Source organism: Carcharodon carcharias, chromosome 14, assembly GCF_017639515.1.
Source record: "Carcharodon carcharias isolate sCarCar2 chromosome 14, sCarCar2.pri, whole genome shotgun sequence".
In the NCBI taxonomy this organism is placed as follows: domain Eukaryota; kingdom Metazoa; phylum Chordata; class Chondrichthyes; order Lamniformes; family Lamnidae; genus Carcharodon; species Carcharodon carcharias.
Genome location: NC_054480.1, coordinates 44,532,383 through 44,549,222, shown reverse-complemented (window position 1 = coordinate 44,549,222; position 16,840 = coordinate 44,532,383). Strand labels below are relative to the sequence as shown.

Sequence of the window (16,840 nt, the reverse complement as noted above, 5' to 3'; positions counted from 1 at the left end):
CAATCCCCCCAACGGGGGGAAATTTCTGCCCATGAAGACATTTGAGATAGGTGAGGGAGTGACCATTTTCCCCAACTTATCACCTACAACACAATAAGCTAAGAATTGAAAACATAAGATCTTGAAAGAGTTTGCTTAATCTGACAGCTGTACTATACAATATTATCAATGAGATTTTCTATTTATAGGTGGAACTTGCTCCATTTATTAACAAGTTCAATCCACAACATTTTGACTCATCAAAAAATGACACTGCATCATTTTATTGCAAAATCCTTATGCGTGTCCTACCTAGGCTGCCAACTGATTTCTACACCCTGAGAATGGAATACACATAAATTAATCTCAAAGAATTTAGCAATGCAGAAAAAGACAAGAAGAAGAAATAGCAATGTAAGCACTTATGGATTATATTATGTATTTTATTTTGTAACCACATGTAGCACACTACAACAATTTTGAACTGACGTTAAAATGCACATTATGGGACCTAAATGGGTGGGCAAGAATCTTCAGGGCGATCATCTTCCTCTGACTTTTAACCGAGATGGGAGAGATTTGTTAACATCTTCCCATAAAGCCCAAAGAATTCAAATACAAACACATCAATAAATAGCAAGATCTAATCAAGTGATTAAAAACATGCCACCTTCAAGTACACTTAGTAGATGAAAGTATCTAGCACCATTTACGGTCTTACCCTGACTCTAGTTTCAAGTCCGATAGGCAAATATACAAACTGTCAGAGTTCGAGGTGAAATGGCACATAATTAAATGAGATGTTAGCAAAGTACAGTGTTACAGATTAAAGGTTATGTACCAGCTTGCCGAACACAAACCTTTCAAAGAAAATTAGGTATTTACAAAATAATTTTCAAAGTCAGATACTCCACACCAAACAAACAATCTGTAACTTATACAGCTTTAAATTTGGCAAACCATTTCTACTCGGCACAGCTACAGCAGTAATAAGACAAAAATTCAGCTGGATAATTTAGGAATTTCTCACACACACAATTAACCATTTACTTTTTGCAGGGAGACTAATTTCACCAAAATGTTGCTTACTTACATGGAAGGTTCCCCCTCTTTAGTGAGCATAAGATATAGAAAGAGTTTGCTTAATCTGACAGCTGTACTATACAATGTTACCAATGAGGTTTTCTATTTATAGATGGAACTTACTCCATTTATTAACAAGTTCAACCCACAACATCAACTGCCAAATAGATAGGTCTGTTGAAGGCCTAGATATTTTTATGCTCTCTAAAGATACAAAGGCCTAATAGGCAGCAACAGGTCATAATTAAGCAGTGATTTTTCCACAGAATAATAATTGGCATTCACTTAAAATTATATTATTGTTAAATTATTAAATTAATGATAAATTTAAAGACATAACCATAATGAAATGAGAAAACATTTAAACAATAAAATGTATGTTTTAAAATATATCAGCATACTTGTTCAGACGTACAATTGAGAAACAGTCACTTTTATCTATTTGATTTGATGAATTTGGCTTGACTTACATAATTTATTGGCATAAATCATTGCATTGCATCAGAGATGCTCAGTTAGTCTTCAAATGGCTGAGAATTCCAAAAGCAGCAGCATGCTGGGGGACAGATTAAGGAAGTAAATGTGGGGACTAAGAAAGCAGCTGTAATTACTATTCTATAGTATAACCCTTCAAAAACTGGCAATGCTTAGTTATCCATGATAATATCAATAAAAACCCAATGGCTAATTACATATGGGATATAAAACATATTAATTAATTTGTTGGTAAACCTTTTCTAATTGTAGGTTGAATCTGTTAATCAATATAATGCGTCTATATATACACATGTTAAAATACATTGGCAGATTATGATGTCAATAACAATTAATACTCTGTTTTAAATATCATTAGATTATTGATATTTTGCTGATTTTTGCCTGCTTACAACTTTCTGTATTGCACATGAAATAAGAACCAATAATCTGAATGCAAAAAAGCATGAACTATTATATAGAAGTACTGAATTCAGAAACAAAAGTCGTATCTTGATAGCCAGGATATTATTATTAGATTCATTCCAGGGTGTTCTTCACAAAGTGATAGAAAGACGTTTAGCCAGAAAGTTCCTCTCGTAGCACCTTGTTCCTACGGACCTCAGCTGCATGCCTTTCCTATCACACAAAATGCACAAATTATAGAAGACAACATACCTGAACAACTAGTCTTAAAAATGTAACTTTCATTGCCATCAGTTTCTATTCGTTTTAACCACATGCTTCCAGTTTGAGACAATTAGGATGGAAATTAGGATAGAGAATCTTTTTTCATTTGTGTGTAGTTGATAGATTTTCTGAGTTGTTTGACAGTTCAAAGAAAATCTCCTAAAAAAGTAATAAGATAAGCTTCACTCTTCCCAACTCTGTGAAATAAAGCACTTAATTCCTACGAAGTGTCCTACCCTGTAGATTTTTAAAAAGAGCTTTGTGGGTTCCTGGAGTTGCATAAGGTCTTTCAATTTCTGTCTGAGGACAGGCAACACAAGCGCAGGTGTTTTCTGAAAGCTGTATGCAATGATTTTAGATATTGATTGATCCACTTGCGCATTATTTCTGTTTGCAATTTTTAAAAACCTACAATGATAATTTCAGAAATACATTGCTGTCTTTTGACAGTCAGAATAAGGATAACCAGAAACATGTCAATATTTGCAGGTGATCCCCAGGGGAAGAATTTTCCCCCCAATCAGGGGTAGACCCAATCAGCAACCCGGCCCCCCCGATCGGGTCTGCGCTGCCATTTTATGAGGACAGGGCAATTAATGCCCGCCCAGAGTGAAATGCCCCCAGAAGCGCTGAGCGCTCCCTGTACAGGAGGGGGGGGTTCGCTGAGTGCATGCCCGCAAAAGAGCACAGAAATCTCCTTGAGGCACGGAGCTGCCTCCGGGAGATTAGTTTAACTTTTAAAAATCTAAATAAAGAAAAGAAAAAATTTTAAGACGTCCCCTCATGTGACAGTCACATGAGCTGGGACATATCAATTAATTTTTATAAAAAAATTTTTATTCAATTTATAAACACTTCATGAAACCTCATCCCGCCCGTGGATGAGGTTCCATGAAAAATGTGAAGGCCGCCTGGGCTCTTTGCCTGCCCGCCAACCTTAAGGTTGGATAGGCAGCTCAGTTTATTAGTTCAATTAGTTTTTAAATGGCCTTTGACAGGTCGGTGGGCACGTGCAGCCCGCCAAACTGCAAATCTAAATGACCCGCGGTGATGTCAGGATGCATGCCCACGTCACCCTACGTCATTTTATGCCTCAGCAAGTGGGCCCAGGAGCATGTCTGTATATATAGGAAATCCCCAAAAATGGCTCAATATTTGATTGGGACCTCTTCGCAGAAAGCTTTGGAAACTGCCATCAGTGGCAGGGTGAGGGTCATAAAAAAAATTCATCCTACGCGGACCTGTTTATATGAATTGCACATTAAGTTGGGTTTCTATCCCCAAAGGTTTAAACAAACTTATGTATAAAGATCATTTTATTTTCATGTACAATTAATGCAGATATGTATGTTACTCGTCATTAAACAATATTACGTGAGACAAAATTGTTCAGATAAAGTACAAAAATAGCACTTGGATAAAATTAAAGTTTTGATTGTTATTGAAGTACATTTTCCAGTTCAGCACCTTAGCACTCGAGCCACCATACCTAACAGCTTACTATGGTTCTATTTTTAATACAAGTTATGGGTGCTCCTTGTCTGAGCAATATGCCTGATGCACAGTTCCTAATTGTAATAGGTGCTTCAGCACAAACTATAGCAAGCAGAGGAAATCTTCATAAAAAATACATTTACAGTGTTGCTACATATAGCAAGGTGTTCTTCACTTTTCAATCTATTAACTGGGTAACTTAATGACTCAACTCATTCATTAATACAATGTAACAGTGTGATAACTAGAATTAAACACATATATATAAAATCCCTCAGCATTATGTATTAAATTACTGTCATAAGAATATTGCAAAATATAATCTCATCTGAATGTCAATTTTTGCATATTTTTCCCATGAATACATGATTAGTTGGGAGGTCTTGTAGTACCGTGGGTAGCGTCCCTGTCCCTGAGCCAGAAGCTCTGAGTTCAAGTCCCACCCCAGACATGATGGCCAAACAGTTGATTATCGACCTGCTAATCTTTTCAACGCATGCCAATGGCAGGCAGTAAGAGAGCGAAAAATTCCTGGTCAGTCACGTGATGGAAAGAAAGTTGGGGCCTCTACCATGACTATCCATAATGTGAGACTACATGTAAAAGTGAATGTTGCCACAGCAACTCAGACTTCCTGGGTGAACTTTAACATGTCACCACCACATCATAATTAGTTGAAGAAAGTGTAAACTTGTTATCAGCAGATCATGGATTAGAAATTGGACCTCATCACTCAAGTTTTACAGATGGGAAAACAAGTGCCATGAGAACCAATTTTGGGGACCAAGATCCTACGCCCAAAGTACACCTGCCCAAAAGAGATCTCACCTGATAATAGATTGAGCAATTATTCCAGTTTATTATTTATGTAGATGAGAAATTTGCTTTAGGTGCCCTTGCCAGCAAGGCAAGTGGCCTGATATGTTTTTAATAAGCAACCAGCCTCTGGGAGTAGCTGGCTCAATACTATTAGTGAGGCCCTAGGTCCTAATTTGAGCTGTCCTGGGGCCACTTGGTTGAGATTTGCACTCTGTGCTCATCACCAATTTCAAGGCCTAAAGGAAATTAAACTGTTATATGCTTGATGTTTATTTTTAGAACTTTTACGAATAGAACATTTCTGAGTACATAATTCAAATTATTTCCCTTTGCACAGTTAGGATATGTTTTCACTATGCCATTATTTTGTAAAACTCCAGAAGAAGTAAAGAACAATCAAGTTTATTTGATCAATGCATTAATTGGAAGTTACTATAAATAGACCATTAAAGATACTGTAAGGTCATAATGAAATTTGCAAAACTTATTACTACATTTATAAACAGAGGAGGGTACAATAATATATATTATTGCATAATTCATGCTTACTGCTAGAAACCTATATTTTAATAGCAGTGAAGACCGCTATTTTAAATACTAGAGATCCAAGTGTAAGTTGAGAGGAGAATGAAAAGGTTAGGCAGCTCTTCCCGAACTTGATGAGAGTAAGTCATTTGTGAAACTACAAACCTGATTTGGATTCACCAACTAAACACAGGTCCAAACTAAAATCTGCCTATCATATCCCACTAGAAACAACAACATTCTAAAAAGTCTTTCTTTCTAAAGACTACACATCTAAAAAATAACAATGAGAACAGGCAATTTTTTGCTACTTTATTAAGAAGGAATACAATCATTTAGAGTTAACTACTTTTAAAGTTTTAAATATAATTTAAAGGAAGTGAAATACTTGCTGAAGTGTTTTGTCACTTCTTAACAATTAAAAATACACACACAGCTATCTGCTTCTGAATACCAGCTTCTTGTTTAAAAAAACAGAAGATTCCTTATTCCACACCAGAGGGCAATACATCCAGGACTTAGCACACCCTACTGTCAGGTTTTTTATATAACACTTCTTTTTAACTAAAATGTCCTTTTACAAAAAAGCATAAATGTTAAACACAAACATCACACTTGCCTTCTCACGAAGACGATCCTTGAGGGCAGCTATATGAGCTTTGCGATTTTCATTACAAATTTCCATCTTCTGATTTAACTTTCTTTCAGTAGTTCTGCTGAAGTCGCAGTTATCCACAATCGCCCTGTGTAGAACTATACGCCTATGTTGCTGCTTTTCTGCAAGTTGCTGCAAAAGCTGCATCTCTTGGGACTGTAAATCCACAGAATGATAATGGTTATGCTTATGTGAGTGGGAGTTGAGAAAAATATAAAGTAATAAGGTTGGATTTTGTAGACAGCAGCAAAGCAACTTTCCGCTGACCTCAAAGAAAGCTGCCAAAAAAGATTCAATGAATTATATGGCATGGGTTTCCCTTTTCCCAACATCAGTTTATTTCGGGTGTCAGGTCAAGAGGGCCTCCAGGTGTGAAGCAATGGTGATGTCATCAAACTGGGTAAGCAGCCAATCACATTGAAATACCCCGAAAAGACAGCACAGCAGGAAGTAAAAACCACTGAATCCCCTCACTTTTAATTTTGGATTTTTATGATAAATTAAATGATTGGGGCATACAATGAGATTAAGGTAGATTATTAAATATCATTAACAAACTTTTAAAAATGAAAATATGTAGAATTTCTTAACGTATTAGAGATATTTGACATTCAATAAATATAAAATTACTCTTTCAGGGCCAGTGAAGCTGGTTATCAGTAATTGTGAACCTAGTAAACCTTTAAAATAAGTTACACCTTATTCAACAAAGTGTGACTTTTTCAAAGGTATCTTGCAGCAAAACTAAGAGTGTAAGACTGGAAGCTCTCGCCAGTTCAATGGCTTCCGATTGACTGCAGCCTGGGGGAATCTCTACATCGGTGCGCTGAGAAGCGTAAAATCACTGATGGCAACATCCGGATTCCTGTATTTAAGTGTGCATGCTGGCTGGCTTTTGCTACAAATGGATTGGAAAAGTAAAGAAGTCTTACTACAATCAAGCAGGGGGTATTGATGAGGCTACACTGTGTGCAGTTTTGGTTTCTTTACCTAAGGAAGGACATACATGCCCTAGACGGAGTGAACACAGGTTCACAAGGCTGGTCCCTGGAATGATGGGATTGTGCTATGAGGAGAGATTGAGTAGACTAGATCCATATTCCCTCAATTTTAGAAAAAAAATAGTTATCTAACTAAAACATAAAATTCTTGAGGGGCTGGACAGGCTAGATGCTGAGAAAAAGTTTCCCCTGGTTCAGAATAAAGGGGATTGTGATGAGGAGAAATTTCTTCAATCAAATGTTATAAATATTTGTAATTCTCCACTCCAGAGAGCTGCGGATGCTTAGCCATTGAGTACATTCAAGACAGAGGTCAAAAGAATTTTGGGTACTAAGGGAGTTAAGGGGTATGGGCATAATGCGGGATGTTGTTGAGATGGAAGATCAGCCATGAGCTTGTGGGATGGTGGAGCAGGCTCAAAGATGCAAATGATCACTCCTACTCCTATTTTTTGGGAAGAATTTTCCAGTCGGCGAGCGGGGGAGGGGCCCACTCGCCGCACATAAAATGACGTGCAGTGACGTCAGGCAGGCATCCCGACATCACCACACGTCATTTAGATTGTCAGTTCAACGGGCGCGCAGCCGAGTCGGCTGTCAAAGGCCTATTAAGGTTTGTTAAAAACTAATTAAAATAGTTAAATGAGCTGCTTGTTCAGGCGAAGAGCCCAGGCGGCCTTCGCATTTTTCTTGAAACCTCATCCATGGGCAAGATGAGGTTTCATGAAGTGTTTAAAAATTCAATAAAAATTTTCACAAAAATTCATTGACACTGTCACATGAGGGGACGTGTTTTAAAAGATTTTAATTTCTTTATTTTGATGTTTAAAACTTAAACAAATCTCCCTGAGGCACATCTATGCCTCAGGGAGATTTCTGCGCTTTTCTGCGCACATGAGCGCAGGCCCTGACTCAGGGGATTTCCCCCCCACCCAACACCCCACCCCCGGCCCACACAGGGACACTCAGCATTTCCGGTCCTGAATTGGATGTGGGCTTTGCTGGCTGGGCCAGCATTTATTGCCCATCCCTAGTTGCCCGTGAGAAGGTGGTGGTGAGCTGCCTTCTAGAATCGCTACAGTCCATGTGGTGTAGATACACCCTCATTGTTTTAGGAAGGGAATTCCAGGATTTCGACCCAGCAACAGCGAAGGAACAGTGATATATTTCCAAGTCAGGATGGTGAGTGGCTTGGAGGGGAACTTCCAGATGGTGTTGTTCCCATCTGGAGGGAATTGAATATATCCTTATAGGGAAAATTTGAAAGTCCATAGGAAAGAACAGGGGAGCCAGCACAGGTATTTTGGGCAGAATGGTCTCCAGCATTGTATCATTCTATGATCAGTGGTGAAAGGTAACATTTTCTACTAAGCTGTGACTACTGTTGGACAGATTGAATTTCTAATCCATGTGCCTATGGGAAACTGGAGACTTAGGAATAACAGTATCTATGGAAAAACTGAGTGGGGGGAAAAATGTTCATTTTGCCATCTGCACATGAAGCTGAAATCATTGTTGTTTACCTTTCTCCTGTCCTCAGCAGCATCCAGCTGTTGCTGGAGTTCCTCCAAAGAGATCTCTTTCTTCTTTGGTGAGATAGGTTGTTCAGGTGACAAATCAGTCGACTGGGGCTTCAGGATTACTTCAAAAGCTTGTCCAGATGCACGCTTGTTAATTGGTTTCACTTCCATATCTAAAGAAAGAACAGACATTTGAGAACAGGGAACTTGCAAGTGAATTGTAGCATGGAGTGAGAGTTAAACTCAAGTCTCCTATTCCTTCATATAACCTGTGAAATTATCAACAATTCTTATTTCTACAATTTCTACTTAATTTGAAAGCAACTATTATTATCAATAGATAAGAATTCGGAGTTTATTTTTAAAGTGTTAAATGTTTGGTTTGTTCTTTTACTTGGATATCTAAGAAAGAAGCATACAATGTGATTGAATTATCACGAAGGCACTTCTGATTGACAACATACATTTAGTGGAAATGCCCTAGAAACTCTGGAAAAATGATTGTTTATGCAATTTGTTTGATGCTTTTGCAGCTCTTCCACTGACGTTACAGCAGACAAGCAAGTCCCTGTGGGACTGACCCCACTTATATATGTTATAGAATAACAAAAATAAAATTATTACTTAAGATCCTGGAGACTTCCTGGAGACATTGAAAAGTGGCCATGCTGCTTTCCATGCTGTCTCGGAGTCACATTCAATGACAAACATGATTATGATCTACCCCTTCTCTCACTGTACTGTGTACTGTCACATAAATGGTGTCTAGCTTTGGGGGGAGTGGGGGGCGGGGGGGGCGGAAAGTAACATATCCTGCAGTATCTCAGGTGGTGTGTTTAAAAGTGACAAGCCTGAGAGCCAAAGTCAACACTAACAGTTTACATTTTTTTTTAAAGTGATTGGATTTATCAGTTTTTAAATGGATTTTTGTTGTCTAATGACATTGATTGTAGATTTAGTTTACAGCAAAATTCTTTGATGCGTAGAGACATTTCACAACAAGTAAAGCTTCAGCATAGCAGTAAAATAACTTTTTGAGTTCAATTTACCTGAAGTTCTTTGCCCATCGGAAATCTTTTTTCTTTAATTGTTATTGTGAATATCTGATTTTATAATTCATAAGTTTTAGGAAATAACTTAGGAATTGAATTGAAATGTAGATAAATGGAAATACTTAGTTGGGAAACTGATAAAGAGACCTAGAGAGATTACAGTTCAAAGGGCAACCTGCAGTTATTTAATAAAATCTGAGTTGGAAGTGAGAAAACTTAAACAATAGATGACCCAAATCTCAGCTCTTGGTAGGGACAGGAGGTCTACAGTTAATTCAATAAGGGTTGAAATTATTCATGTAGTTCTCAGATCAAAGAAACTAAAAACATCTTTGTGAGCAAGAGGATTTCATGGTGGAATTAGCAAGTCTGGAAAGAGGGCCTTTAACTTCATTTGGGATATAAATTAATCACGTAGGTCACAGAATCAATGGGTTGTTTTGAAGATAAAAGATAAAGGCCGGGATTTTCCATCTCAACGTGGTGGGACCTTCTGCGAGAGATTTGTCCATTGATTTTCGGTGGGACCGGACGATCCCGGCAGTGGGCGGGGCCAGAAAACCCTGCCCAAAGAGTTTACATTTTTGCATTGCCATGGAAATGGACTATGGGATTAGGAAGATTCCTCTCTATGTGTGTTTGCTCATAGAAGCAGGCAATCAGCAGTCAGCTTATCTGGAGAAGGCAAGAGTTTGCCAGGATTTGTAAAGCAACTGTGGGACCGAGAGCTGTACAGGAGCTGTGGGAGCAACCTGGAAGAAGATAATCTGTATCCATCCAAAGCAAGGAAAAGGCGCCTACAGGCCATCAGGAACCAGGGGTGCTCCTGATTGTTAAGTTACTAAGCACAAGTGTAGTGAGGCCCAAGCTTGAGCTAAGATGTCCACAGTCAGGAGACTCCCGACGCTTAACCAAAAGCTAATGGAAGGATCCCCATACTTCAGAGAATAGCTGGAACACTGAGGAGAAGTCAAAGTGAATTACAGAGAGCTGGGCATACTTGGTTTGTTCCCAGAAGAAGAGTATGAACCCTCAAGTTCTCGTAATGTGTAAGGCGACTTGGGTGCAATTAGGAAATGAAAGGGAAACTGCATTTATATTCTTGCCAAACTAGTGTTAAGTGCTTACTTTGTATATTTTTATATATATATATATATATATATACACATTAAAGTTTGTTTTTGTTTAAAAATGTGAAATCTTATGACGTAGTTCCTTCAGTTAATCACTGGGTGCCCAGATTTCTTTCTAAATGTTAACAGTCTCTATGGAGATCATAACATTTTACTCAATGGAGAGTGAATTACAGCTTATGAATAGAAAGTTGGATAAATTTCTTGAGCAAAGCAGTAGCAAATATCCATATTATGGAATGTAGTGGCTCCTCCAGTGGTTCGATGAGTACTGGAGCTAGACAGATCAGAAACAATCCAAATTAAATCACCAGCTTGTGCTGAGTCAACTCATCTCATTCAGAGCAGGAGTAGAGATGCTACAATTGGCATCACTGCCTCTTGGCTAAAAGAATCAATCAGAGTCCCCATCCCTAATGTATTGTTTGGATAGCAGCTGAGAATGGGACTGGATCTGGAATGATACTTCTCTGACACTAATTATGACACGTTATTCTCAAAGATAGTAATTTGGAGGAACTAATGAAGAGCAAATGGCGCAGATGCAACTGCACAATGGCATGAAGTTAAAACCATTGAGAGAGAAATGAGTGAGAGGAAATTGGTGAGAGAAAAATGAATAATGGTTGTGGGTCCGTGCCTGTACACTGTCACATTTTCCCCTTCCAAGCAGTGGGGTGGAACTTTATTTTTTTCTTTCTTGGGATGTGAGCATCACTGGCTAGACCATCATTTGATACCTATCCCTAAATGCCCTTGCGAAGATGATGGTGAGACGCCTTCTTGAACTGCTGCAGTCGATCTGGTGTAGGTAACACAGTGCTGTTAGGAAGGGAGTTCCAGGTTTTTCACTCAATGACAATGATGGAATGGCAATATGGTTTCGTCAGGATGGTGTATACTTTGGAGGGGAACTTGCAGGTGGTGGTGTTCCCAAGCATCTGCTGTTCTTATCCTGCAAGATGTTAGCGGTTGCGGATTTGGAAGGTGCTGCCAAAGGAGGTGTGGTGAGATGTTGCAGTGGATCTTGTAGATGGTACACACTGCTGCCATTGTGAGTCAGTGGTGGAGGGAGTGAATGTTTAAGGCGGTGAATGGGAGGTTGACCAAGTGGACTATTTTGTCCTGGATGCTTCTTGAATGTTGTTGGAGTTGCACTCATCCAGGTAAGTGGACAGTATTCCATCGCACTCCAGACTTGTGCCTTGTAGATGGTAGACAGGCTTTGGAACTGCACCCGGTGGGAAAACGATTACAAAAATACACACATATAGCCCCTGATTGTCCATCCATTAAGGGTAAAATCCACGGCAATAACATGCCTTTGTCTTCGACTCCAATCATATGACATGATGTTTAGTCAGGTCAGTCCTGGAATACCAGGATATGGGTCTGGGTGATTGTGTGTGGTGCTGCCTCCTTGTGTGGGAGGGTGCATCTGGAATCACACTGATTTACTATGTGTGGATGAGGAGAGGCAAGTCCAGAATAATAGGAACATAGGGTGGAAGTTAATGCCACCCCACCCCAGAGATGAGTCCAGAGGTTGGGGGGGGTGGGGGGGGGGGGTGGTCAGTGGGAGCTGTGTGATTAGGAAGGAGGATGCGGAGAGTGGAGATCTCACCCATTTGCCTACTCCCTCCAATTACGTCTGAGGGTGGAAGGCTTCTGGGCCTTCCTGCCAGGAGGCCAATAAAGGCCCTTAAGTAGCCACTTAAAGACATCATCCTAATGTCGTTGGCATTGAACCAATGCGGGCGAGAGACTCACCATCTGGGGAGGCTGCCCAGCAAGCCTATGGCCTTTTAATGGTGGGAGGAAGGGGGTCCATACAATGCAGACATGGCCACTCTACTGGTTAGTTAGGGTATTGCTTCCCTTGGCCTGGACTGTCCCTGTTTCTGAGCTGTTTAATTAACTGGACTATGGGGTTTCCTTTGTACTATGGTTTACTTTTTTCTCTTAAAGTGGGCCTGTGCTGTACAGAGAGTTCAGACTGCCTAACAATCTGGATAACTTTCTCGAGGGTTAAGTCCTCCTTCACTTACAGCATGTCTGAAATGAATGCTTTCCTTTATTAGGCAAGGTATTGAATACAAAAGCAGGGATGTAATGATGGAACTGTATAAAATGCTGGTTAGGCCACAGCTGGAATTTTGTGTACAGTTAAAGGAAGGACATAATTGCCCTGGAGAGAGTGCAGAGCAGACTTACAAGAATGTTGCCAGGGCTTGAAAATTGCTGCTATGAGGAGAGATTGGATAGGCTAGGTTTGTTTTCCTTAGAACAGAGGAGGCTAAGGGGTGACCTAATTGAGGTGTACAAAATTATGAGAGGCCTAGACAGGGTAGACAGGAAAGACTTGTTTCCCCTAACTAAGGGGTCAATTACCAGGGGGCATAGATTTAAGGTGACTGGTAGAAGGATTAGAGGGGACATGAGGGAAAGCTTTTTCACCCAGAGGGTGGTGGGCATCTGGGATTCACTGCCTAAGTTGGTGGTTAAGGCTGAAATGCTCAACTCATTTAAAAGTTATCTGGACCTGCATTTGAAGCACATAATCTGCAAGGTTATGGACCAGGTGCTGGAAAGTGAGATTAAAATGAGTGGCTGGTTTATTTTTTCTCTTTTTGGCCAGCACAGATACGATGGGCTGAATGGCCTCTTTCTTCACTGTAACTTTTCTATTGTTCTATGGTTCTATGGAGAGTGCGTCATCTGCTACTCCTACTCCTAATACGTTCAGATTTTAGGTCTCCATATTTGCACCCTTCAGCCATCCTGTACAGATCACTAATGAACAAGTCGACAGCTTCTCCTGACTGTTGGACCCATTTATTAAATTTGAGGATTTTGAAGATTTTGTTGCTTTTTAGGTTAAAATAAGCATCAAATGATTTTAGTACTTCTTCAAATTTAACAAATGATTCATTGATTCCTTATCTAGCAATAATGTAATCTACTATTGGGCTTACCAAATAAAGCTGTGTGTTAACTTTTTTCTTATTCACTCATGGGATGGGGATGTCGCTGGTTAGTCCAGCATTTATTGCCCATCCCTATTTGCCCTTGAGAACTGAGTGGCTTGCAAGACCATTTCAGAATCAACCACATTGCTATGTGTCTGGAGTCACATGTAGGCCAGACCAGGCAAGGTCAGCAGATTTCCTTCTCTAAAGGACATTAGTGAACCAAATGGGTTTTATTAGCAATTGACAGTGTTTTCATGGTCATCAATGGACTTTCAGTTCTAGATTTTTTATTATTGAATTCAAATTCCACCATCTGCCATGGTGGGATTCATATCCAGGTCCCCAGAGCATTACCCTGGGTCTCTGGATTACTAGTCTGGTGACAATACCATTATGCCACTGCCTTCCTATAACTTGTTGAGCTTCTGTCTTTTTATCCAGATCTAAAGCAATCAATTTCCAGTTCCCTGGCCTCAACCGCTTCCTCTTCACCATGGACGTCCAATCCCTCTACACCTCCATCCCCCACCAGGATGGTCTGAGGGCCCTTAGCTTCTTCCTCGAACAGAGGCCCGAACAATCCCCATCCACCACTACTCTCCTCCGTCTGGCTGAACTTGTTCTCACACTGAACAATTTCTCCTTCAACTCCTCTCACTTCCTCCAAATAAAAGGTGTGGCTATGGGTACCCGCATGGGCCCCAGCTATGCCTGTCTCTTTATGGGGTATGTGGAACATTCCTTGTTGCAGTCCTACTCCGGCCCCCTTCCACAACTCTTTCTCCGGTACATCGATGATTACTTCGGTGCCGCTTCATGCTCTCGTCAGGACTTGGAAAAATTTATTAATTTTGCTTCCAATCTCCACCCCTCCATCATTTTCACGTGGTCCATCTCTGGCACTTCCCTTCCCTTCCTTGACCTCTCTGTCTCAATCTCTGGTGATAGACTGTCCACCAATATCCATTACAAACCCACCGACTCCCACAGCTATCTCGACTACAGCTCCTCACACCCCGCTTCCTGTAAGGACCCCATCCCATTCTCTCAGTTCCTTCGCCTCCGTCGCATCTGTTCCGATGATGCTACATTCAAAAACAGTTCCTCTGACATGTCCTCCTTCTTCCTTAACCGAGGTTTTCCACCCACGGTCGTTGACAGGGCCCTCAACCGTGTCCGGCCCATCTCCCGCACATCCGCCCTCACGCCTTCTCCTCCCTCCCAGAAACATGATAGGGTCCCCCTTGTCCTCACTTATCACCCCACCAGCCTCCGCATTCAAAGGATCATCCTCCGCCATTTCCGCCAACTCCAGCATGATGCCACCACCAAACACATCTTCCCTTCACCCCCTTATCGGCATTCCGTAGGGATCGCTCCCTCCGGGACACCCTGGTCCACTCCTCCATCACCCCCTACTCCTCAACCCCCTCCTATGGCACCACCCCATGCCCACGCAAAAGATGCAACACCTGCCCCTTCACTTCCTCTCTCCTCACCGTCCAAGGACCCAAACACTCCTTTCAAGTGAAGCAGCATTTCACTTGCATTTCCCCCAACTTAGTCTACTGCATTCGTTGCTCCCAATGTGGTCTCCTCTACATTGGAGAGACCAAACGTAAACTGGGCGACCGCTTTGCAGAACACCTGCGGTCTGTCCGCAAGAATGACCCAAACCTCCCTGTCGCTTGCCATTTCAACACTCCACCCTGCTCTCTTGCCCACATGTCTGTCCTTGGCTTGCTGCATTGTTCCAGTGAAGCCCAACGCAAACTGGAGGAACAACACCTCATCTTCCGACTAGGGACTTTACAGCCTTCCGGACTGAATATTGAATTCAACAACTTTAGGTCGTAAGCTCCCTCCCCCATCCCCAGCCCCTTTCTGTTTCCCCCTTCCCTTTTTTTTCCAATAAGTTATAAAGATTTTCCTTTTCCCATCTATTTCCATTATATAAAAAAAAACCCACTAGAGCTATACCTTGAGTGCCCTACCATCCATTCTTAATTAGCACATTCGTTTAGATAATATCACCAACTTTAATTTTAACACCTATGTGTTCTATTGTACTATTGTCGTTGACATCTTTTGATGATCTGTTTCTATCACTGCTTGTTTGTCCCTACAACCACACCCACCCCCCTCCACCTCTTTGTCTCTCTATCTCTCTGCCCCCCACACACCCACCTTAAACCAGCTTATATTTCAACTCTTTCTTGGACTCGAACGCAAGTTCTGTCGAAGGGTCATGAGGACTCGAAACGTCAACTCTTTTCTTCTCCGCCGATGCTGCCAGACCTGCTGAGTTTTTCCAGGTAATTCTGTTTTTGTTTTGGATTTCCAGCATCCGCAGTTTTTTTGTTTTTATTTATGTATCTAAGGAATTCTTTTCTCCTAAGTCCCAAATTACATGATTGATCTGGGCCTTGGATAAGTCCAAATTGATCTGAAAGAGTGGATTTCTAATCCAGGGTTAAAAAATTTTAAAGTGTAGGTTCATTTTTAGGAGGTTACCGAAATTCAAGATGGTGCCACAGTTCGTTTGAAGACAAAGAGCTTTCCATGCTTGCTGGTTTTGTTGGGCTCCCGCTTTAATGCTGTTCGTGCTCAGCCTTGGAAAAAATTTAAACAATGGCTACTTGGATTGAATAGCTGCAGACTTCTCCATTTCAGTACTATGCTTTAGGGTCACAGAGGTGTCAAATTCTGTTCTTGTTCTTTAAAGCTGATTTTTTAGTTGTGATTCTTGGGGATTATTTTTTTCCTTTTCTGAGTGAGCTCAGATGTTACATGTACAGGTGCCAACTCGGAAATTTGTTTTTCTTTATGGTTATTTTTAAATAGCAATTTCTGACCACTAAGCTATTTAAAAGATTCTCACAACTTGTTTTATCTTGGAATTTAAACATTTTAGCTCACCCCTGCTAGGTATGCTGACTCTGCACTCTGGATATTGAAGCTGGACTTCCAAGCAATCCTATAGAGTCTTATGCTGCTGTGAGTGATTTTAAATTTCTGCCTTCAGCTTCCAAGCCTTTCTCTGGAGCTTTTCCCTGGTGATTTTCCTCTTGAGCTTTTCTACAGGTTAGAATGCTTCTTTGAATTTTACTTTAGTCTTACAGAATTTTAGTTTTTTTCTGCATTTTTTGTGAGTTTTTGTGTTTTTCCATTCGCTGCCACCATGTTGTACGATGTTGGATACCTTCTGGTAGGTCTTAATGAAGCCCTCATAATCTTAAGTAGGTTAACTCTACGTATTTATTAACTACAAGAACTATATACATATATACAATAAAGGGTTCAAACTAGAAGCTGTCTCGATGCTTGCTTGTTCACATGGCTTTATCCAACATGAGACTGACCCCTAGGTGCAGATCATATGTTCTCTTATATCATTGTGTGGGCAGTGGTGTATTGAGTCCAATGTTAATCCATTTGTGCCA

At 40.6% G+C, this 16,840-nt stretch overlaps 1 protein-coding gene across 3 annotated transcripts in view; it reads right to left on the bottom strand.

Annotated features, from left to right (window-relative positions):
- Window positions 1–404: 404 nt before the first annotated feature.
- Window positions 405–16,840, bottom strand: part of LOC121287653 (stathmin-3-like) — a 64,155-nt gene continuing 47,719 nt past the window's right edge. For all 3 annotated transcript variants that reach the window (XM_041205609.1, XM_041205611.1, XM_041205610.1), the window contains exons 3-5: window positions 8,244–8,413; window positions 5,684–5,875; window positions 405–2,175 (exon numbers count right to left, since the gene is read on the bottom strand). In XM_041205609.1, the coding sequence (XP_041061543.1) occupies window positions 2,116–2,175; window positions 5,684–5,875; window positions 8,244–8,413 (422 nt within the window). In that variant the 3' untranslated portion in view covers window positions 405–2,115. The remainder of the gene's footprint in view (window positions 2,176–5,683; window positions 5,876–8,243; window positions 8,414–16,840) is intronic.